Source organism: Salvelinus fontinalis, chromosome 17 (genome assembly GCF_029448725.1).
Source record: "Salvelinus fontinalis isolate EN_2023a chromosome 17, ASM2944872v1, whole genome shotgun sequence".
NCBI lineage: Eukaryota > Metazoa > Chordata > Actinopteri > Salmoniformes > Salmonidae > Salvelinus > Salvelinus fontinalis.
The window spans coordinates 7837589-7861762 of record NC_074681.1 but is presented as its reverse complement, the minus strand read 5'-3'; the positions used below and the strand labels follow the sequence as shown (position 1 = coordinate 7861762).

Sequence of the window (24174 nt, the reverse complement as noted above, 5' to 3'; positions counted from 1 at the left end):
AGAGGCTTTCTATTCCCTTTCTGAAACGCACTCAGCTGTTTCCAAGTTTTAAAATAAGTTTTCCTGAGGCATTTACTGACTAGACATAACTACAGCTGTAATTCATACCAACACATATCACTTTCTCCCTGCCTGCCGAGGGAAAACCCAATGAGGTAAGGAGCAAGCTGGTCCACAAATTAGCTTGATAGCTAAACAGCTACCTAGCGGACTGCTGTGGCTAGCTAAAAATATATATATTTTTATAAACAATACGACCACATCGCTCTCTGCCACACGGCCTCAAACTGCACCATCTAGTTTCTCCCTGTCACCCACACACTTTCACCATTTAGATAATAAAGCTGTTGTTTACCAAGCATTTCACTGTTAGTCCACACCTGATGAATACAACAGTGCATTTGACAGACGCAGAGAGAGATGGGAGAAGTGGATCAACAGAGAGGTCTGAACATTATGAGGACTCACCGGAGTGATGAGTCCAGGAGTAGAGATAGGGGAGCTGTCACTGTTCAGTCTGATGCCACTGCCCAGGTCAAAATCACAGATCTTCACTGGTGACATCTAGGAGGTAAACACACAGCAGCTCGGTCAATTAGACCACTTGACTTGACCTTCTTATCCACAGCAATCAACTAAAGTAGGCCACAGTCAGGTAACCCAGATAATACACATCACTAAAACTACAGCCAAGCTTTTCTACATCGTAATGAAGTTATCCTCATCGTGTCATAGTAACATGTAACCAACCATTATTCTATTTACCAAATCAAATCACATTGTATTGGTCACATGGTTAGCAGATGTTAATGGTCACATGGTTAGCAGATGTTAATGGTCACATGGTTAGCAGATGTTATTGGTCACATGGTTAGCAGATGTTAATGGTCACATGGTTAGCAGATGTTATTGGTCACATGGTTAGCAGATGTTAATGGTCACATGGTTAGCAGATGTTAATGCGAGTGTAGCGAAATGCTTGTGCTTCTAGTTCCCGACAATGCAGTAATAACCAACAAGTAATCTAACCTAACAATTCCACAACTACTACCTTATACACACACAAGTGTAAAGGGATAAAGAATATGTACATAAAGATATATGAATGAGTGATGGTACAGAACGGCATAGGCAAGATGCAGTACATGGTATAGAGTACGGTATATACATATGAGATAAGTAATGTTGGGTAATAACTATCTAACTATCAAGGTTAAGGTCTGAGTGAACAGATTTAAAGTCTCACTGCTCGTGCAAAACGCATAATACTGGCTGTGTTTTTGTATTTTGAACGTTTTACATGTGGGAAAACTTGATTGCTGACATGCAAAACATTTAGGAACTGTATCAACAGTGGACTAATGAAACAAACAGCAAAAATATAAACATTTAGTGGAATTTTCATTGAACTCTGTCTGTCCTGTATAACTCTATGCCTGTTTACGGAGTGCTTGTGACGTGTTTGGCGTGCATGTCACGTGCACCCTGACTCAGCCAATCACCACGCTCTGTGTTTTAGACTGGGCTCAACTCTGGCTCTCCTTCGTCCCCATCAGTGACTGACGGTGGGAGGAGTGTTCACGTGCACTCTGACTCACCTAATCACCATGCTCTGTGTTTTCAGGGCCTGAATGATGGGATTTAAAGTTCTACCACTAGTATTTTAGACTGGGCTCAACTCTGTCTCTCCTTCGTCCCCGTCAGGAGCCTGTGACTGACGGTGGGAGGAGTGTTCACGTGCACTCTGACTCACCCGGTCTCCGTGCTCACACAGGATATTTTCAGGCTTCAGGTCCCTGTGCGCCATGCCCTTGTTGTGGAGGTAGTTTAGAGCGCTGGCGATGTCCTGCACCACATAACTGGCCTCCTGCTCACTGAAGTGTTGTCGACGGTGGATGTGGGTCAACACTGACCCTGCAGGAGGAGAGAGGACAGAGAAAAACATAGTTAACACTGACCCTGCAGGAGGAGAGAGAACGGAGAGGTTGATATGGAGTGAAACATAGTTAACTCCTAATGAAAACACTGCCTCAAGTTGGTGCATCTTCTGATATAATACTGACTGACCATTCTCTATGGACGGGAGAGTTTGGACCATCATTCTCTATGGACGGGAGAGTTTGAACCATCATTCTCTATGGACGGGAGAGTTTGAACCATCATTCTCTATGGACGGGAGAGTTTGGACCATCGTTCTCTATGGACGGGAGAGTTTGGACCATCATTCTCTATGGACGGGAGAGTTTAGACCATCATTCTCTATGGACGGGAGAGTTTGAACCATCATTCTCTATGGACGGGAGAGTTTGGACCATCGTTCTCTACGGACGGGAGAGTTTGGACCATCGTTCTCTATGGACGGGAGAGTTTGAACCATCATTCTCTATGGACGGGAGAGTTTGGACCATCATTCTCTACGGACGGGAGAGTTTGGACCATCGTTCTCTATGGACGGGAGAGTTTGGACCATCGTTCTCTACGGACGGGAGAGTTTGGACCATCATTCTCTATGGACGGGAGAGTTTGGACCATCGTTCTCTATGGACGGGAGAGTTTGGACCATCGTTCTCTACGGACGGGAGAGTTTGGACCATCATTCTCTATGGACGGGAGAGTTTGGACCATCATTCTCTATGGACGGGAGAGTTTGAACCATCATTCTCTATGGACGGGAGAGTTTAGACCATCATTCTCTATGGACGGGAGAGTTTAGACCATCATTCTCTATGGACGGGAGAGTTTGGACCATCATTCTCTATGGACGGGAGAGTTTAGACCATCATTCTCTATGGACGGGAGAGTTTGAACCATCATTCTCTATGGACGGGAGAGTTTGGACCATCGTTCTCTACGGACGGGAGAGTTTGGACCATCGTTCTCTATGGACGGGAGAGTTTGAACCATCATTCTCTATGGACGGGAGAGTTTGGACCATCATTCTCTACGGACGGGAGAGTTTGGACCATCGTTCTCTATGGACGGGAGAGTTTGGACCATCGTTCTCTACGGACGGGAGAGTTTGAACCATCATTTTCTATGGACGGGAGAGTTTGCAAGGAAGATTATTATCCACTAACCTCCTCTTAGTTTCTCAAAAACCAAGTAGAATTTGTCTTCTTCCTCAAAGAACTCAACCAGCTCCAGAATGTTTCTGTGGACAGGAGAGGAATCGTTATCAACAGTGTTAAAGGTAATGTCTATATCTATACAGTAGTGAATGTCAGCGGTCCATGCTACCCGCTCTGTGGGGCTGCTGTACCTGTGTCCCTGGCATTGATAAAGAATCTCCACTTCCCTGAAGACTCGGCTCCGGCTGAGACCCGCACGCTTCTCCACGATCTGGACAATCACAACAAGATTGAACGATGTGTGTTATTCATTAGTCATTTTCATATTAGAGAATAATTTGCTCTTATTGAAGGAATGATTTCAGCCAAGCAGAGCCAATCCTACTGTGTCTAGAAAGTCTATCATTAGTGCAGGGTTCTCCCCCAAAGAAATGCCAGCTTCAAATGTATATAAATATGTTTCAGACTATCTTGAATTACTCTGGTCCCTGTTCTATTGACCATTGAAAAATGAAATACTAGGAAAATTACAGGAAAAACTAAAATATTACAATATTAATTAAATAAAATCAATTTAAAAATCACTGTGTTTGCTACTTTATTGATCACTTAAATGGCAGTTCCACTGGTTACAGACGGTGAATAATTCTCCGTCTTCCGGGCCTACCCCATGACTGACTCAAACACCACCTTGTTAACAATGAATTGGGAAAACGCCACCGGTCCCATAGCGCTGACTCCACACATCAATTAGTGGAAGACATGGTGGCCTCCCCTGACCAGCTGCATTTAGCATCAGAAGGAAACCGGACCTAAGCAGCTGCAGGGAGCCTAGTGGTTAGAGGGGGGGAAGCAGGGAGCCTAGTGGTTAGAGGGGGGAGGCAGGGAGCCTAGTGGTTAGAGGGGGGGAGGCAGGGAGCCTAGTGGTTAGAGGGGGGAGGCAGGGAGCCTAGTGGTTAGAGGGGGGAGGCAGGGAGCCTAGTGGTTAGAGCGTTGGGCCAGTAACCAGCAGGTAGCCTAGTGGTTAGAGCGTTGGACTAGTAACCAGCAGGTAGCCTAATGGTTAGAGCGTTGGACTAGTAACCAGCAGGTAGCCTAGTGGTTAGAGCGTTGGACTAGTAACCAGCAGGGAGCCTAGTGGTTAGAGGGGGGAGGCAGGGAGCCTAGTGGTTAGAGGGGGGAGGCAGGGAGCCTAGTGGTTAGAGGGGGGAGGCAGGGAGCCTAGTGGTTAGAGGGGGGGGGCAGGGAGCCTAGTGGTTAGAGCGTTGGGCCAGTAACCAGCAGGTAGCCTAGTGGTTAGAGCGTTGGGCCAGTAACCAGCAGGTAGCCTAGTGGTTAGAGGGGGGAGGCAGGGAGCCTAGTGGTTAGAGCGTTGGGCCAGTAACCAGCAGGTAGCCTAGTGGTTAGAGCATTTGGCCAGTAACCAGCAGGTGGCCTAGTGGTTAGAGCGTTGGGCCAGTAACCAGCAGGTAGCCTAGTGGTTAGAGCATTGGGCCAGTAACCAGCAGGTAGCCTAGTGGTTAGAGCATTTGGCCAGTAACCAGCAGGTGGCCTAGTGGTTAGAGCGTTGGACTAGTAACCAGCAGGTAGCCTAGTGGTTAGAGCGTTGGGCCAGTAACCAGCAGGTAGCCTAGTGGTTAGAGGGGGGAGGCAGGGAGCCTAGTGGTTAGAGCGTTGGACTAGTAACCAGCAGGTAGCCTAGTGGTTAGAGGGGGGAGGCAGGGAGCCTAGTGGTTAGAGCGTTGGACTAGTAACCAGCAGGTAGCCTAGTGGTTAGAGGGGGGAGGCAGGGAGCCTAGTGGTTAGAGCGTTGGACTAGTAACCAGCAGGTAGCCTAGTGGTTAGAGGGGGGAGGCAGGGAGCCTAGTGGTTAGAGCGTTGGACTAGTAACCAGCAGGTAGCCTAGTGGTTAGAGGGGGGAGGCAGGGAGCCTAGTGGTTAGAGCGTTGGACTAGTAACCAGCAGGGAGCCTAGTGGTTAGAGGGGGGAGGCAGGGAGCTTAGTGGTTAGAGCGTTGGACTAGTAACCAGCAGGTAGCCTAGTGGTTAGAGCGTTGGACTAGTAACCAGCAGGTAGCCTAGTGGTTAGAGCGTTGGACTAGTAACCAGCAGGTAGCCTAGTGGTTAGTGTTGGACTAGTAACCAGCAGGTAGCCTAGTGGTTAGAGTGTTGGACTAGTAACCAGCAGGTAGCCTAGTGGTTAGAGCGTTGGGCCAGTAACCAGCAGGTAGCCTAGTGGTTAGAGTGTTGGACTAGTAACCAGCAGGTAGCCTAGTGGTTAGAGCGTTGGGCCAGTAACCAGCAGGTAGCCTAGTGGTTAGAGCGTTGGGCCAGTAACCAGCAGGTAGCCTAGTGGTTAGAGCGTTGGGCCAGTAACCAGCAGGTAGCCTAGTGGTTAGAGCGTTGGGCCAGTAACCAGCAGGTAGCCTAGTGGTTAGAGTGTTGGACTAGTAACCAGCAGGTAGCCTAGTGGTTAGAGCGTTGGGCCAGTAACCAGCAGGTAGCCTAGTGGTTAGAGTGTTGGACTAGTAACCAGCAGGTAGCCTAGTGGTTAGAGTGTTGGACCAGTAACCAGCAGGTAGCCTAGTGGTTAGAGGGGGGAGGCAGGGAGCCTAGTGGTTAGAGGGGGTAGGCAGGCAGCCTAGTGGTTAGAGGGGGTAGGCAGGGAGCCTAGTGGTTAGAGGGGGGAGGCAGGGAGCCTAGTGGTTAGAGTGTTGGACCAGTAACCAGCAGGTAGCCTAGTGGTTAGAGGGGGGAGGCAGGGAGCCTAGTGGTTAGAGGGGGGAGGCAGGGAGCCTAGTGGTTAGAGCGTTGGGCCAGTAACCAGCAGGTAGCCTAGTGGTTAGAGTGTTGGACCAGTAACCAGCAGGTAGCCTAGTGGTTAGAGTGTTGGACTAGTAACCAGCAGGTAGCCTAGTGGTTAGAGTGTTGGACTAGTAACCAGCAGGTAGCCTAGTGGTTAGAGCGTTGGGCCAGTAACCAGCAGGTAACCTAGTGATTAGAGCTTTGGGCCAGTAACCAGCAGGTAGCCTAGTGGTTAGAGTGTTGGACTAGTAACCAGCAGGTAGCCTAGTGGTTAGAGTGTTGGACCAGTAACCAGCAGGTAGCCTAGTGGTTAGAGGGGGGAGGCAGGGAGCCTAGTGGTTAGAGCGTTGGGCCAGTAACCAGCAGGTAGCCTAGTGGTTAGAGTGTTGGACCAGTAACCAGCAGGTAGCCTAGTGGTTAGAGTGTTGGACTAGTAACCAGCAGGTAGCCTAGTGGTTAGAGTGTTGGACCAGTAACCAGCAGGTAGCCTAGTGGTTAGAGTGTTGGACTAGTAACCAGCAGGTAGCCTAGTGGTTAGAGTGTTGGACCAGTAACCAGCAGGTAGCCTAGTGGTTAGGGCGTTGGACTAGTAACCAGCAGGTAGCCTAGTGGTTAGAGCGTTGGGCCAGTAACCAGCAGGTAGCCTAGTGGTTAGAGAGTTGGACTAGTAATCAGCAGGTAGCCTAGTGGTTAGAGCGTTGGACTAGTAACCAGCAGGTAGCCTAGTGGTTAGAGCGTTGGACTAGTAACCAAAAGGCTGCTATATCAAATCCCCGAGCTGACAAGGTAAAAATCTGTCGTTCTGCCCCCTGAACAAGGCAGTTAACCCACTGTTCCCCGGTAGGCCGTCATTGTAAATAAGAATTAGTTCTTAACTCACTTAGTTAAATAAAGGTTAAAACTAAACCGTTGCATTAGAAGGAATCTGGACTTCGTGTTAGAGCTCACCACACTTCATTTATGCAGGTGAATCTCTAACAAAGCCAGGAAGTGTGTGTTTGACCTGACAGCGGAGTTCACTCTTACAGTAGAACGTGGGCTGGGCGATAGAGAGAATTCATTTGAATGCCTGTATCTAGTGTGTAAAACATTGTTAAAAAATGAGCGTTCTGTCTTCTTAGTCTGGTCTCCCCCCCCTCCACAGACACCAAGCCTCTTCTGTAGTCTCCCCCCTCCACAGACACCAAGCCCCTTCTGTAGTCTCCACCTTCCCCCTCCACAGACACCAAGCCCCTTCTGTACTGTCCACCTTCCCCCTCCACAGACACCAAGCCCCTCCTGTACTGTCCACCTTCCCCCTCCACAGACACCAAGCCCCTTCTGTAGTCTCCCTCCCTCCACAGACACCAAGCCCCTTCTGTAGTCTCCCCCCTCCACAGACACCAAGCCCCTCCTGTAGTCTCCACCTTCCCCCTCCACAGACACCAAGCCCCTTCTGTACTGTCCACCTTCCCCCTCCACAGACACCAAGCCCCTTCTGTACTGTCCACCTTCCCCCTCCACAGACACCAAGCCCCTTCTGTAGTCTCCACCTTCCCCCTCCACAGACACCAAGCCCCTTCTGTAGTCTCCACCTTCCCCCTCCACAGACACCAAGCCCCTTCTGTAGTCTCCACCTTCCCCCTCCACAGACACCAAGCCCCTTCTGTACTGTCCACCTTCCCCCTCCACAGACACCAAGCCCCTTCTGTACTGTCCTCCCTCCACAGACACCAAGCCCCTCCTGTACTCTCCACCTTCCCCCTCCACAGACACCAAGCCCCTTCTGTACTGTCCTCCCTCCACAGACACCAAGCCCCTTCTGTAGTCTATACCTTCCCCCTCCACAGACACCAAGCCCCTTCTGTAGTCTCCACCTTCCCCCTCCACAGACACCAAGCCCCTTCTGTAGTCTCCACCTTCCCCCTCCACAGACACCAAGCCCCTTCTGTACTGTCCACCTTCCCCCTCCACAGACACCAAGCCCCTTCTGTACTGTCCACCTTCCCCCTCCACAGACACCAAGCCCCTTCTGTAGTCTCCACCTTCCCCTTCCACAGACACCAAGCCCCTTCTGTAGTCTCCACCTTCCCCCTCCACAGACACCAAGCCCCTTCTGTAGTCTCCACCTTCCCCCTCCACAGACACCAAGCCCCTTCTGTAGTCTCCACCTTCCCCCTCCACAGACACCAAGCCCCTTCTGTAGTCTCCACCTTCCCCCTCCACAGACACCAAGCCCCTTCTGTAGTCTCCACCTTCCCCCTCCACAGACACCAAGCCCCTTCTGTAGTCTCCACCTTCCCCTTCCACAGACACCAAGCCCCTTCTGTAGTCTCCACCTTCCCCCTCCACAGACACCAAGCCCCTTCTGTACTGTCCTCCCTCCACAGACACCAAGCCCCTTCTGTAGTCTCCACCTTCCCCCTCCACAGACACCAAGCCCCTTCTGTAGTCTCCACCTTCCCCCTCCACAGACACCAAGCCCCTTCTGTAGTCTCCACCTTCCCCCTCCACAGACACCAAGCCCCTTCTGTAGTCTCCCCCCTCCACAGACACCAAGCCCCTCCTGTAGTCTCCCCCCTCCACAGACACCAAGCCCCTCCTGTACTGTCCACCTTCCCCCTCCACAGACACCAAGCACCTTCTGTACTGTCCACCTTCCCCCTCCACAGACACCAAGCCCCTTCTGTAGTCTCCACCTTCCCCCTCCACAGACACCAAGCCCCTTCTGTAGTCTCCCCCCTCCACAGACACCAAGCCCCTCCTGTAGTCTCCCCCCTCCACAGACACCAAGCCCCTCCTGTACTGTCCACCTTCCCCCTCCACAGACACCAAGCCCCTTCTGTAGTCTCCACCTTCCCCTTCCACAGACACCAAGCCCCTTCTGTAGTCTCCACCTTCCCCCTCCACAGACACCAAGCCCTTTCTGTACTGTCCACCTTCCCCCTCCACAGACACCAAGCCCCTTCTGTAGTCTCCACCTTCCCCCTCCACAGACACCAAGCCCCTTCTGTAGTCTCCCCCCTCCACAGACACCAAGCCCCTCCTGTAGTCTCCCCCCTCCACAGACACCAAGCCCCTCCTGTACTGTCCACCTTCCCCCTCCACAGACACCAAGCCCCTTCTGTAGTCTCCACCTTCCCCTTCCACAGACACCAAGCCCCTTCTGTAGTCTCCACCTTCCCCCTCCACAGACACCAAGCCCTTTCTGTACTGTCCACCTTCCCCCTCCACAGACACCAAGCCCCTTCTGTAGTCTCCACCTTCCCCTTCCACAGACACCAAGCCCCTTCTGTAGTCTCCACCTTCCCCCTCCACAGACACCAAGCCCCTTCTGTAGTCTCCCCCCTCCACAGACACCAAGCCCCTCCTGTAGTCTCCCCCCTCCACAGACACCAAGCCCCTCCTGTACTGTCCACATTCCCCCTCCACAGACACCAAGCCCCTTCTGTAGTCTCCACCTTCCCCTTCCACAGACACCAAGCCCCTTCTGTACTGTCCTCCCTCCACAGACACCAAGCCCCTCCTGTACTCTCCACCTTCCCCCTCCACAGACACCAAGCCCCTCCTGTACTCTCCACCTTCCCCCTCCACAGACACCAAGCCCCTTCTGTACTGTCCTCCCTCCACAGACACCAAGCCCCTTCTGTAGTCTCCACCTTCCCCCTCCACAGACACCAAGCCCCTTCTGTACTGTCCACCTTCCCCCTCCACAGACACCAAGCCCCTTCTGTAGTCTCCACCTTCCCCCTCCACAGACACCAAGCCCCTCCTGTACTGTCCACCTTCCCCCTCCACAGACACCAAGCCCCTTCTGTACTGTCCACCTTCCCCCTCCACAGACACCAAGCCCCTTCTGTACTGTCCACCTTCCCCCTCCACAGACACCAAGCCCCTTCTGTAGTCTCCACCTTCCCCCTCCACAGACACCAAGCCCCTTCTGTAGTCTCCACCTTCCCCCTCCACAGACACCAAGCCCCTTCTGTAGTCTCCACCTTCCCCCTCCACAGACACCAAGCCCCTTCTGTACTGTCCACCTTCCCCCTCCACAGACACCAAGCCCCTTCTGTACTGTCCACCTTCCCCCTCCACAGACACCAAGCCCCTTCTGTAGTCTCCACCTTCCCCCTCCACAGACACCAAGCCCCTTCTGTACTGTCCACCTTCCCCCCCCACAGACACCAAGCCCCTTCTGTAATCTCCACCTTCCCCCTCCACAGACACCAAGCCCCTCCTGTACTGTCCACCTTCCCCCTCCACAGACACCAAGCCCCTCCTGTACTGTCCACCTTCCCCCTCCACAGACACCAAGCCCCTTCTGTACTCTCCACCTTCCCCCTCCACAGACACCAAGCCCCTCCCCCTGTACTGTCCACCTTCCCCCTCCACAGACACCAAGCCCCTTCACTGACACCAAGTCCCTCCCCCACAGACACCAAGCCCCTTCACTGACACCAAGTCCCTCCCCCTGTACTGTCCACCTTCCCCCTCCACAGACACCAAGCCCCTTCTGTAGTCTCCACCTTCCCCCTCCACAGACACCAAGCCCCTTCTGTAGTCTCCCCCCTCCACAGACACCAAGCCCCTCCTGTAGTCTCCCCCCTCCACAGACACCAAGCCCCTCCTGTACTGTCCACATTCCCCCTCCACAGACACCAAGCCCCTTCTGTAGTCTCCACCTTCCCCCTCCACAGACACCAAGCCCCTTCTGTACTGTCCTCCCTCCACAGACACCAAGCCCCTCCTGTACTCTCCACCTTCCCCCTCCACAGACACCAAGCCCCTCCTGTACTCTCCACCTTCCCCCTCCACAGACACCAAGCCCCTTCTGTACTGTCCTCCCTCCACAGACACCAAGCCCCTTCTGTAGTCTCCACCTTCCCCCTCCACAGACACCAAGCCCCTTCTGTACTGTCCACCTTCCCCCTCCACAGACACCAAGCCCCTTCTGTAGTCTCCACCTTCCCCCTCCACAGACACCAAGCCCCTTCTGTACTGTCCACCTTCCCCCTCCACAGACACCAAGCCCCTTCTGTACTGTCCACCTTCCCCCTCCACAGACACCAAGCCCCTTCTGTAGTCTCCACCTTCCCCTTCCACAGACACCAAGCCCCTTCTGTAGTCTCCACCTTCCCCCTCCACAGACACCAAGCCCCTTCTGTACTGTCCACCTTCCCCCTCCACAGACACCAAGCCCCTTCTGTAGTCTCCACCTTCCCCTTCCACAGACACCAAGCCCCTCCTGTAGTCTCCACCTTCCCCCTCCACAGACACCAAGCCCCTTCTGTACTGTCCACCTTCCCCCTCCACAGACACCAAGCCCCTTCTGTAGTCTCCACCTTCCACCTTCCCCCTCCACAGACACCAAGCCCCTTCTGTAGTCTCCACCTTCCCCCTCCACAGACACCAAGCCCCTTCTGTAGTCTCCACCTTCCCCCTCCACAGACACCAAGCCCCTTCTGTACTGTCCACCTTCCCCCTCCACAGACACCACGCCCCTTCTGTACTGTCCACCTTCCCCCTCCACAGACACCAAGCCCCTTCTGTAGTCTCCACCTTCCCCCTCCACAGACACCAAGCCCCTTCTGTAGTCTCCACCTTCCCCCTCCACAGACACCAAGCCCCTTCTGTACTGTCCACCTTCCCCCTCCACAGACACCAAGCCCCTTCTGTAATCTCCACCTTCCCCCTCCACAGACACCAAGCCCCTCCTGTACTGTCCACCTTCCCCCTCCACAGACACCAAGCCCCTCCTGTACTGTCCACCTTCCCCCTCCACAGACACCAAGCCCCTTCTGTACTCTCCACCTTCCCCCTCCACAGACACCAAGCCCCTCCCCCTGTACTGTCCACCTTCCCCCTCCACAGACACCAAGCCCCTTCACTGACACCAAGCCCCTCCCCCTGTACTGTCCACCTTCCCCCTCCACAGACACCAAGCCCCTTCTGTACTGTCCACCTTCCCCCTTCACTGACACCAAGCCCCTTCTGTACTGTCCACCTTCCCCCTCCACAGACACCAAGCCCCTTCTGTACTGTCCACCTTCCCCCTCCACAGACACCAAGCCCCTTCACTGACACCAAGCCCCTCCTGTACTCTCCACCTTCCCCCTCCACAGACACCAAGCCCCTCCTGTACTGTCCACCTTCCCACTCCAGACACCAAGCCCCTCCCCCTGTACTGTCCACCTTCTCACTCCAGACACCAAGCCCCTCCCCCTGTACTGTGCACCTTCCCACTCCAGACACCAAGCCCCTCCCCCTGTACTGTCCACCTTCCCACTCCACATGGTAGCAGAAACACATTTCAGGCCAAAGTCTTCAATCTTGGTTTCATCAGACCAAGGAATCTTGTTTCTCATGGTCTGAGAGTCCTTTAGGTGCCGTTTGACAAAATCCAAGCAGGCTGTCATGTGCCTTTTACTGAGGAGTGGCTTCCGTCTGGCCACTCTACCATAAAGTCCTGATTGGTGGAGTGCTGCAGAGATGGTTGTCCTCCTCGAAGGTTCTCCCATCTCCACAGAGGAACTCTGGAGCTCTGTCAGAGTGACCATCAGGTTCTTGGTCACCTCCCTAACCAAGGCCTTTCTCCCCCGATTGCTCAGTTTGGCCGGGCGGCCAGCTCTAGGAAGAGTCTTGGTTGTTCCAAACTTCTTTCATTTAAGAATGATGGAGGCCACTGTGTTCTTGGGGACCTTCAATACTGCAGATATTTTTTGGTACCCTTCCCCAGATCTGGGTCGACACAGTCCTGTCTCTGAGCTCTACGGACAATTCCTTCGACCTCGTGGCTAGGTTTCTGCTCTGACATGCACTGTCAACTGTGGAACCTTATATAGACAGGTGTGTGCCTTTCCAAATCATGTCCAATCAATTGAATTGACCACAGGTGGACTCCAATGAAGTTGTAGAAACATCTCAAGGATGATCAATGGAAACAGGATGCACCTGAGCTCAATTTCGAGTCTCACAGCAAAGGGTCGGAATACTTATTTTTTAAAACGGTTACTGTTTATTTTTAATACATTTGCAAACATTTCTAAAAACCTGTTTTCGCTTTGTCATTATAGGGTATAATGCGTAGATTGTTGAGGATTTTTTCAAATAAATTTTAGAATACGGCTGTAACGTAACATTTTGAAAAAGTCAAGGGGTCTGAATACTTTACGAATGCAGTGCATATGACCAGCAGTACATTTACCGTTAATCCCTATCATTTCTCATCTACAATACAAGTGGGGGGTTTATTTCATTCCTTTACTTAGATGTGTGTATTAGGTATTTGTGAAATTGTTAGATTTTGCTTTTTATTTTAATTTAACTAGGCAAGTCAGTTAAGAACAAATTCTTATTTACGATGCCGGCCTAACCTGGACGACGCTGGGCCAATTGTGCGCCGTCCTATGGGACTCACAATCACGGCCGAATGTGATAGAGCCTGGAATCGAACCAGGTACTGTAGTGACGCCTCTTACACTGAGATGCAGTGCCTTAGACCACTGCGCCACTTAGGAGCCGAGTGCTGCACTGTCGGGACTAGAAGCACAAGCATTTCGCTACAGCCTCAATAACATCTGCTAAACACGTGTATGTGACCAATAAAATTTGATTTGATTCTATTTACAAGTTAAGTCAATTTAATCATTGTCTTTTGTTTGGAGCTCTCCTATCAATGTGGAGTAAGAACGCATACCTGATTACGCATAGAACTAGGCCAATAGGCTACCCGGGCTGCGTGCATATAGCCTGAATGTGCCCAATTGGGAATCTGATAGTATTTCTGATTGGCTTAAAGCACCACTACTAATGAGCTGTAGAACTTCTCAAAGAAATGTCTTCCTCACCTCAAACAGCAAGCAAATCAAGTTCAGAATGACAACAGTTCCTCAATGTATTGAAGATATCTTCCCAGATCACTCTGTTTTGATAACCACTCAGTGTGGAGGGGAAAAACGCCATGTCCTGATCCAGGCCTACCTGATGACCTCTTACCCCTTCAGCAGATAGTCTACTGGGTCTGTCCCGAGCTTACTGCCTACCTGATGACCTCTTATCCCTTCAGCAAATAGTCTACAGCTGGGTCTGTCCCGAGCTCACTGCCTACCTGATGACCTCTTATCCCTTCAGCAGATAGTCTACTGGGTCTGTCCCGAGCTCACTGCCTACCTGATGACCTCTTATCCCTTCAGCAAATAGTCTACAGCTGGGTCTGTCCCGAGCTCACTGCCTACCTGATGACCTCTTACCCCTTCAGCAAATAGTCTACTGGGTCTGTCCCGAGCTCACTGCCTACCTGATGACCTCTTATCCCTTTAGCAAATAGTCTACAGCTGGGTCTGTCCCGAGCTCACTGGTGTGGGAAACTGAGGGCCAAGAATGTTTTAAACAATGTTGCTAGGGCTTCAGGCCTGACCCAAGTTGATACAAATGTGTCCAGTTCCTTGCAGACTGGCCATGCGTAGCGAATGTGATTTATAGGACATTTATTTTTAATCAAGATATTTTTTCACCTGCAGGCTGTAATGCTTATTGCATCATGATCGCAAGGTATCCCGATATCGTCTCCAACTGTACCGTTACCTGGTTAACATGTCCATTCTAGAACGCCCTTCTAACCAATCGGAAACGGGAATTCAACAATGCTGTGGTGTAATATAAATTAAAATACCTGGCACGCAGTTGGGTAGAAATGCTAAGATGAATTGGCATTCCACATGAGAAAGGTTGCAGACTCCTCGTGTAGCCTATTAACGGCCTGAGTGACCTGCCTGCTGCCAGTTTGGGGGGGGGGGGGGGGGCTTTCTATTGTGGGCTGAAAGGGCGGCAGGAAGTAGAACAGACGCCAGGTCACTGCTCGCTCACAGAAGCACACAGCGTCCGCAACGGGGGCCTGAGTCAGCAGCGAGCCGAAACTCGTTTGTAGCCTAACCATGCACTCCATTTGCTCCTAATCCATTTCCAATTGAATCAACAAATAATAACAGTAACAACCGAGTTACTAGTCCGTCCCACTGAGGCAAACAGATGCAGTCCGCTGATGTCTCTAGGGACATCACTGAGACTGGAAGAGAATGGGAGGGGACTACCATGGAGCATTTCCTTTCTTCAAACTACCAGCCATCTGCCTGAGGAAACAGACTTAGATTGACAGCGGGAGCTAACTAACAATAGCTGCAATGACTTGTTCAAAACAATAGCACAAGTCTTGGTACAGAGAAGTACGTCACAAATGGGGCGGCAGGTAGCCTGGCGGGTAGAAGCATTGGGCCAGTAACCGCAAGGTTGCCCCCGTACCTCTGATTCAGAGGGTTTGGGTTAAATGCGGGAATACGCATTCAGTTGTTCAACTGACGAGGTATCCCCCTTCCTCAAATGTACAAAACTACATAGTAAGGCTGTCCCCGACTAAAACAATCTGGGTCAACCAAGCGTAGTCTGTTCTTTTGACTAATCAATTGGTCAATTTTAAGTTTTTTTTTTTTTTTTTTTTTACATAGACACACCCTGCGGCTGAAAAAAATCAACTATAATTAGGCTTCTTTGCCTGAAGCTTTAATTAAAAATCAAGACAAATTACTAAAGAGGGAGCAAGAGATCAATATAGCTGCTGTTGCTGGCCTTGGCAGATTCTGCCACTATGTTCCTGAAGTTGGCAGTAACAGGCTACCACCAGCAGTCTCCAACCTGCTCCGTGTGGAGTGCCAAGTTATCCTACCATTTCTACTGATCTGTGTAGTTGGCAGTAAGAGGCTACCACCAGCAGTCTGCAACCGTCTCCATGTGGAGTGCCAAGTTATCCTACCATTTCTACTGATCTGTGTGCCAGTTATGATTTTCATATGCGCATTTCTGTTAGTTTCATTTATAATAAAGTCTAAATATCTCAAAATCAATATCATGTGGTTAATTAACATTTTATCTAAATAATAATGATACAAATCTAACAGCAACTTCTATTGGCAATATGTAAAAATATCCGACATAAACCCAACAAATAAGGGCCTCCCGAGTGGTGCAGCGGTCTAAGGTACTGCATCGCAGTGGAAGAGGCGTCACTACAGACCCGGGTTCAATAACGGGCTGTAGAACAACCGGCCGTGATCGGAAGTCCCATAGGGCGGCGCACAATTGGCCCAGCGTCGTCCGGGTTTGAGGACTGTTTGGCCGAGGGGTGGCTGTACTTGGCTACACACTTTGTTTTTATACAGTGGACACAGATGTTTTTGTTTTGTTGTCCAGTAAAGACTATTTAAAAAAATTGATATTAGCGACTCCTTGTGGCGGGTCGGGCTCCTGCAGGCTGACTTCGCTCACCAGTTGAACTGTGTTTCATCTGACACATTAGTTCCGGGTTAAATGGGCGTAGTTTAATTAGTGGGCTCATGTTTCGAGAACACATGACTCGACCTTCGCCTTCCCAAGCCCGTTAAGGAGTTGCAGCAATGAGAGAAGATCGAAATTGGGGAAAAGGGGGTAAAATACAAGTTATAAAAATGTATATAAAAAAATTGCAGCCCCGCAGGTAGAAAATACCGGGATAAAAATAAATATCACATTGGCTATGCATGGCCTGTCTGTAAGGATCTTGAAACATTTGGGTCTGGCCTGAAGCTTGCTAGCAAACTGGCATAAAATATTCTGGGCCCTCAGCATTCCCAGGACAGAGACACGGCTGTAGGCTATTAGAGCAAAGGATAAGAAGTCATCAGGAAGGTCTATTTTATGACAATTCCACTGGATCAGAGCAAGACATTATTTCCCCTTTCATACTGAGTGGTTATGGAAAGGGAGAGAGCTGTTTTCCTCACAAGTGTAGCCTAGGTTGTGCGCTCCCCAAACACGTGTCCCCCAAACACGTGTCCCCCAAACACGTGTCCCCCAAACACGTGTCCCCCAAACACGTGTCCCCCAAACACGTGTCCCCCAAACACGTGTCCCCCAAACACGTGTCCCCCAAACACGTGTCCCCCAAACACGTGTCCACTCCTACAATGAGAACAGCAAGACTGTAATAAAATTATATTGAATGAATTAACAGAAATTACAGTATCCAAACAAACACTGTAGATGGTAATTAATGGTCAATGTACTACTGGTGATACTGGTGGGCCATCCCAGCGTCCTCCGTCAGCCAGACAGCCGTCGGCCAGACAGCCGTCGGCCAGACAGCCGTCGGCCAGACAGCCGCCAGCCAGACAGCCGCCGGCCAGACAGCCGCCGGCCAGACAGCCGCCGGCCAGACAGCCGCCGGCCAGACAGCCAGACAGCCGCCGGCCAGACAGCCGCCGGCCAGACAGCCGCCAACCAGACAGCCGCCAACCAGACAGCCGCCAACCAGACAGCCGCCAACCAGACAGCCGCCAACCAGACAGCCGCCAACCAGACAGCCGCCAACCAGACAGCCGTCTCATGTACCACTGCTCAAAAAACAAAAAAAATAAATGTTGACCAACTGCCTATCAATTAAACAATCGACCAGTGGAATAAATGGGGTAGGACCTACAAACAGGGGGGATATAGTCCCCATAGCAGGTAATCACATTTGGACAGATGGATATTTTATCAAGTTTTAAACCCACGAAGGTCGATGTCCTGATCGCCACGGAAATTGAATAAGCATATATTTTTTTTTAAATCCCCATATAAAAGTGTCAGTTTAAGCTAGTGATATGTTTCTGTGCACCGGCTGGGTCTCAATCCATCGCATCTGCCGATGTCGTATTCCCGCAGCGGAAAGAGAGCGGTGTTTATCAGACCAAAATCATCTGGTTTTATTTGACCTATGAAGAATTGTTTTTCTCTCTCTCTCTCTCTCGAGTACAAGTCAGGGATGTGAACATGTTGTTGAACTGCTTTAGTAGAGGACATTTCATAATAGCAGAGAAACTGCCAGAGGAAAGTCAGTCCGTTGAATCAACTTACGTAACCCTACCAGCAGCGACTTGCATGAGGACAAAGGCCTGTTTCAAATTCCCTGGCCCAGTAAGAGACGTACAGAACATGTGAGGGTCCCAAACGGAACCCTTTTCCCTACATAGTGCACTCCCTTTGACCAGAGCCCTATGAGTCTGGGTCAAAAGTAGTGCACGATATAGCAGATTGGCTACTTCCCAAATGGCACCCTGTGTGAGATCTTTTTTTTTTTTTTTTTTACATAAACACCACCCCTCCCTGGTTCCCTGTGCCTCCCTCTCAACACCCCCCCCCCCCCCCCCTCCCACCTCACTGGTTCCCTGTGCCTCCCTGGTTCCCTGTTCCTCCCTCTCAACACCCACCCCCCCCCCCCCCCCCCGTTCCCTGTTCCTCCCTCTCAACACCCCCCCCCCCCCCCCCCCCGGTTCCCTGTTCCTCCCTGGTTCCCTGTTCCTCTCTGGTTCCCTGTTCCTCCCTCTCAACAACCCCCCCCCCCCCCCTCTGGTTCCCTGTTCCTCCTGGTTCCCTGTGCCTCCCTGGTTCCCTGTTCCTCCCTCTCATCACCTCCCCCCCCTCCCCCCCCTGGTTCCCTGTGCCTCCCTCTCAACCCCCCCCCTCCCTGGTTCCCTGTTCCTCCCTGGTTCCCTGTTCCTCCCTGGTTCCCTGTTCCTCCCTCTCAACACCCCCCCCCCCCTCCCTCTCACAGCTACCATTTAAATATCACACTGGCTACAGGGCACACCACATCTCACAGCTACCATTTAAATAACACTGGCTACGGGGCACACCATATCTCACAGCTACCATTTAAATAACACACTGGCTACAGGACACACCACATCTCACAGCTACCATTTAAATAACACACTGGCTACAGGGCACACCACATCTCACAGCTACCATTTAAATAACACACTGGCTACAGGGCACACCACATCTCACAGCTACCATTTAAAACACACTGGCTACAGGACACCCCACATCTCACAGCTACCATTTAAATAACACACTGGCTACAGGACACACCACATCTCACAGCTACCATTTAAATAACACTGGCTACAGGACACCCCACATCTCACAGCTACCATTTAAAACACACTGGCTACAGGGCACACCACATCTCACAGCTACCATTTAAATAACACTGGCTACAGGGCACACCACATCTCACAGCTACCATTTAAATAACACTGGCTACAGGGCACACCACATCTCACAGCTACCATTTAAATAACACTGGCTACAGGGCACACCACATCTCACAGCTACCATTTAAATAACACACTGGCTACAGGGCACACCACATCTCACAGCTACCATTTAAATAACACACTGGCTACAGGGCACACCACATCTCACAGCTACCATTTAAATAACACACTGGCTACAGGGCACACCACATCTCACAGCTACCATTTAAATAACACACTGGCTACAGGGCACACCACATCTCACAGCTAACATTTAAATAACACACTGGCTACAGGGCACACCACATCTCACAGCTACCATTTAAAAAACACACTGGCTACAGGGCACACCACATCTCACAGCTACCATTTAAATAACACACTGGCTACAGGGCACACCACATCTCACAGCTACCATTTAAATAACACACTGGCTACAGGGCACACCACATCTCACAGCTACCATTTAAATAACACACTGGCTACAGGGCACACCACATCTCACAGCTACCATTTAAATAACACACTGGCTACAGGGCACACCACATCTCACAGCTACCATTTAAATAACACACTGGCTACAGGGCACACCACATCTCACAGCTAACATTTAAATAACACACTGGCTACAGGGCACACCACATCTCACAGCTACCATTTAAAAAACACACTGGCTACAGGGCACACCACATCTCACAGCTACCATTTAAATAACACACTGGCTACAGGGCACACCACATCTCACAGCTACCATTTAAATAACACACGGGCTACAGGGCACACCACATCTCACAGCTACCATTTAAATAACACACTGGCTACAGGGCACACCACATCTCACAGCTACCATTTAAATAGCACACTGGCTACAGGGCACACCACATCTCACAGCTACCATTTAAATAACACACTGGCTACAGGGCACACCACATCTCACAGCTACCATTTAAATAACACACTGGCTACAGGGCACACCACATCTCACAGCTACCATTTAAATAACACTGGCTACAGGACACACCACATCTCACAGCTACCATTTAAATAACACACTGGCTACAGGGCACACCACATCTCACAGCTACCATTTAAATAACACACTGGCTACAGGGCACACCACATCTCACAGCTACCATTTAAATAACACACTGGCTACAGGGCACACCACATCTCACAGCTACCATTTAAATAACACACTGGCTACAGGGCACACCACATCTCACAGCTAACATTTAAATAACACACTGGCTACAGGGCACACCACATCTCACAGCTACCATTTAAAAAACACACTGGCTACAGGGCACACCACATCTCACAGCTACCATTTAAATAACACACTGGCTACAGGGCACACCACATCTCACAGCTACCATTTAAATAACACACGGGCTACAGGGCACACCACATCTCACAGCTACCATTTAAATAACACACTGGCTACAGGGCACACCACATCTCACAGCTACCATTTAAATAACACTGGCTACAGGGCACACCACATCTCACAGCTACCATTTAAATAACACACTGGCTACAGGGCACACCACATCTCACAGCTACCATTTAAATAACACACTGGCTACAGGGCACACCACATCTCACAGCTACCATTTAAATAACACTGGCTACAGGACACACCACATCTCACAACTACCATTTAAATAACACACTGGCTACAGGACACACCACATCTCACAGCTACCATTTAAATAACACACTGACTACAGGGCACACCACATCACACAGCTACCATTTAAATAACACACTGGCTACAGGACACACCACATCTCACAGCTACCATTTAAATAACACACTGGCTACAGGGCACACCACGTAGTGATGACCACATCTCACAGCTACCACAACAGACAGAGGCAGCAACAAGCTATGCCAAAATAGTCAAATCAAACATACCTAACCGCTTCCAATCTGCCCGGAGTCTACCCACTCGGCGTAGATATTTCCCAACAGTCTGAAGGGAAATTGTGTATTGTGTGTACATGGCTGACGAAACACAAGGAGTATCTCGAGATGCAATCCCAACCGCCCCCCCCCCTATTCCCTACATAGTGAGTACTGTACTAAACGGGATACCATTTGGGACGCAGCTCAGGGCTAGTTTTCCCAGGTAGCAGAGAATGTGCAGTCAAAATGGTCTCCAGTCCCTAAGTTTAGCTCCAGTCTAAGCCTTGTTGTTGATATCCAAACCTCTGACGCCCCAACAACATTAACAAGGTGCTGTAGACTAACAGAAGTTGGAGGGGGGGGGGGGGGGGGGGGGGGGGGGGGCAGAAATTGGAGGGGGGGCAGAGAGCAGTACCTTGACAGCATATTCCTTCTGGGTGATGAGGTTGATGCAGGTCTGGACGACAGCATAGGCCCCCTCGCCCAGCACCTCCATCTGCAGCACGTAAACATCTGGTGACAAAATATTAACATGGCCGCTATCAAAACGCAGCTTCGCACACTATGTACAGTGCATTCGGAAAGTATTCAGACCCTTTACAAATTACATTACAGCTTTATTCAATTGATGAAATTACACCCCCCCCCCCCCCCTCACCAATCTACACAATATTGTACCCGTAATGACTAACGATAATTTATTACAAATACAAAACCTTATATACATAAGTATTCAGACCCTTTGCTATGAGACTTGAAAATGAGCCGCCCGGCCAAACTGAGCAATCGGGGGAGAAAGGACTTGTCAGGGAGGTGACCAAGAACTCGATGGTCACTCTGACAGAGCTCCAGAGTTCCTCTGTGGAGATGGGAGAACCTTCCAGAAGGACAACCATCTCTGCAGCACTCCACCAATCAGGCCTTTATGGTAGAGTGGCCAAAAGGAAGCCACTCCTCAGTAAAAGGCACATGACGGCCCTCTTGGAGTTTGCCAAAAGGCACCTAAAGGACTCAGACCATGAGAAACAAGATTCTCTGGTCTGATGAAACCAAGATTGAACTCTTTGGCATGATTGCCAAGCGTCACATCTGGAGGAAACCTGACACCATCCCTACGGTGAAACATGGTGGTGGCAGCATCATGCTATGGGGATGTTTTTCAGCGGCAAGGACTTGGAGACTAGTCAGGATCGAGGGAAAGATGAACGGAGCAAACTACAGAGGTCCTTGATGAAAACCTGCTCCAGAGCTCAGACTGGGGGCGAAGATCCACCTTCCAACAGGACAACGACCATAAGCACACAGCCAAGGCAATACAGGAGTGGCTTCGGGACAATTCTCTGTCCTTGAGTTGCCCAACCAGAGCCCAGACTTGAACCCGATCCAACATTTGACAGAGCTTGAGGAGATCTGCAGAGAAGAATGGGAAAAACTCCCCAAATACAGGTGTGCCAAGCTTGTAGCGTCATACCCAAGAAGACTCGAGGCTGTAATCGCTGCTAAAGGTGCTTCAACAAAGTACTGAGTAAAGGGTCTGAATACTTATGGAAATGTGATATTTTTTTGCTTTGTCATTATGGGGTATTGTGTGTAGATTGACCAGGGAAATTAATCTGTAACGTAACAAAATGGACAACGTCAAGGGTTCTGAGTACTTTCCAAATGCACGGTACATAAAATCCAAGTCATTTATTGGGTAAGAAGGCACAGTGACGCCGAAACATTGGAGGTTACCCAATAAATTACTGGGAGATATACACAGAGATAAACTTTTTTATAGCTTACAGTTTATTTGCCATTAGTTAGCACCTTGTCTCTGGGTGCGCGTTAACTCATGCTCTTTATTAAAATAATATTGAAGTAAAATGCTCTTTAATTATTAGTTTTATTACTTAACCAACAATGCAATTTTAAGAAAAAATTGTGTTAAGGGCTTGTAAGTCAGCATTTCACTGTGAGGTCTACTACACCTGTTGTATTCAGCATTTCACTGTAAGGTCTACTACACCTGTTGTATTCAGCATTTCACTGTGAGGTCTACTACACCTGTTGTATTCAGCATTTCACTGTGAGGTCTACTACACCTGTTGTATTCAGCATTTCACTGAGAGGTCTACTACACCTGTTGTATTCAGCATTTCACTGTAAGGTCTACTACACCTGTTGTATTCAGCATTTCACTGTGAGGTCTACTACACCTGTTGTATTCAGCATTTCACTGTGAGGTCTACTACACCTGTTGTATTCAGCATTTCACTGTAAGGTCTACTACACCTGTTGTATTCAGCATTTCACTGTAAGGTCTACTACACCTGTTCTATTTAACATTTCACTGTGAGGTCTACTACACCTGTTGTATTCAGCATTTCACTGTGAGGTCTACTACACCTGTTGTATTCAGCATTTCACTGTGAGGTCTACTACACCTGTTGTATTCGGCATTTCACTATGAGGTCTACTACACCTGTTGTATTCAGCATTTCACTGTAAGGTCTACTACACTTGTTGTATTCAGCATTTCACTGTGAGGTCTACTACACCTGTTGTATTCAGCATTTCACTGTAAGGTCTACTACACCTGTTGTATTCAGCATTTCACTGTGAGGTCTACTACACCTGCTGTATTCAGCATTTCACTGTGAGGTCTACTACACCTGTTGTATTCACCATTTCACTGTGAGGTCTACTGCACCTGTTGTATTCAGCATTTCACTGTGAGGTCTACTACACCTGTTGTATTCAGCATTTCACTGTGAGGTCTACTACACCTGTTGTATTCAGCATTTCACTGTGAGGTCTACTACACCTGTTGTATTCAGCATTTCACTGTGAGGTCTACTACACCTGTTGTATTCAGCATTTCACTGTGAGGTCTACTACACCTGTTGTATTCAGCATTTCACTGTAAGGTCTACTGCACCTGTTGTATTCAGCATTTCACTGTGAGGTCTACTACACCTGTTGTATTCAGCATTTCACTGTGAGGTCTACTACACCTGTTGTATTCAGCATTTCACTGTGAGGTCTACTACACCTGTTGTATTCAGCATTTCACTGTGAGGTCTACTACACCTGTTGTATTCAACATTTCACTGTGAGGTCTACTACACCTGTTGTATTCAGTATTTCACTGTGAGGTCTACTACACCTGTTGTATTCAACATTTCACTGTGAGGTCTACTACACCTGTTGTATTCAGCATTTCACTGTAAGGTCTACTACACCTGTTGTATTCTTCATTTCACTGTAAGGTCTACTACACCTGTTGTATTCAACATTTCACTGTGAGGTCTACTCCACCTGTTGTAT

General features: G+C 49.9%; 1 protein-coding gene across 1 annotated transcript in view; it reads right to left on the bottom strand.

The window, feature by feature from the left end:
- LOC129813664 (MAP kinase-interacting serine/threonine-protein kinase 2-like) overlaps positions 1-24174 on the bottom strand; it is a 64572-nt gene that overhangs the window by 23245 nt on the left and 17153 nt on the right. The window contains exons 5-9 of the mRNA XM_055866052.1: positions 21281-21378; positions 3260-3339; positions 3078-3151; positions 1754-1914; positions 469-564 (exon numbers count right to left, since the gene is read on the bottom strand). Of these exons, the coding sequence (XP_055722027.1) occupies positions 469-564; positions 1754-1914; positions 3078-3151; positions 3260-3339; positions 21281-21378 (509 nt within the window). The remainder of the gene's footprint in view (positions 1-468; positions 565-1753; positions 1915-3077; positions 3152-3259; positions 3340-21280; positions 21379-24174) is intronic.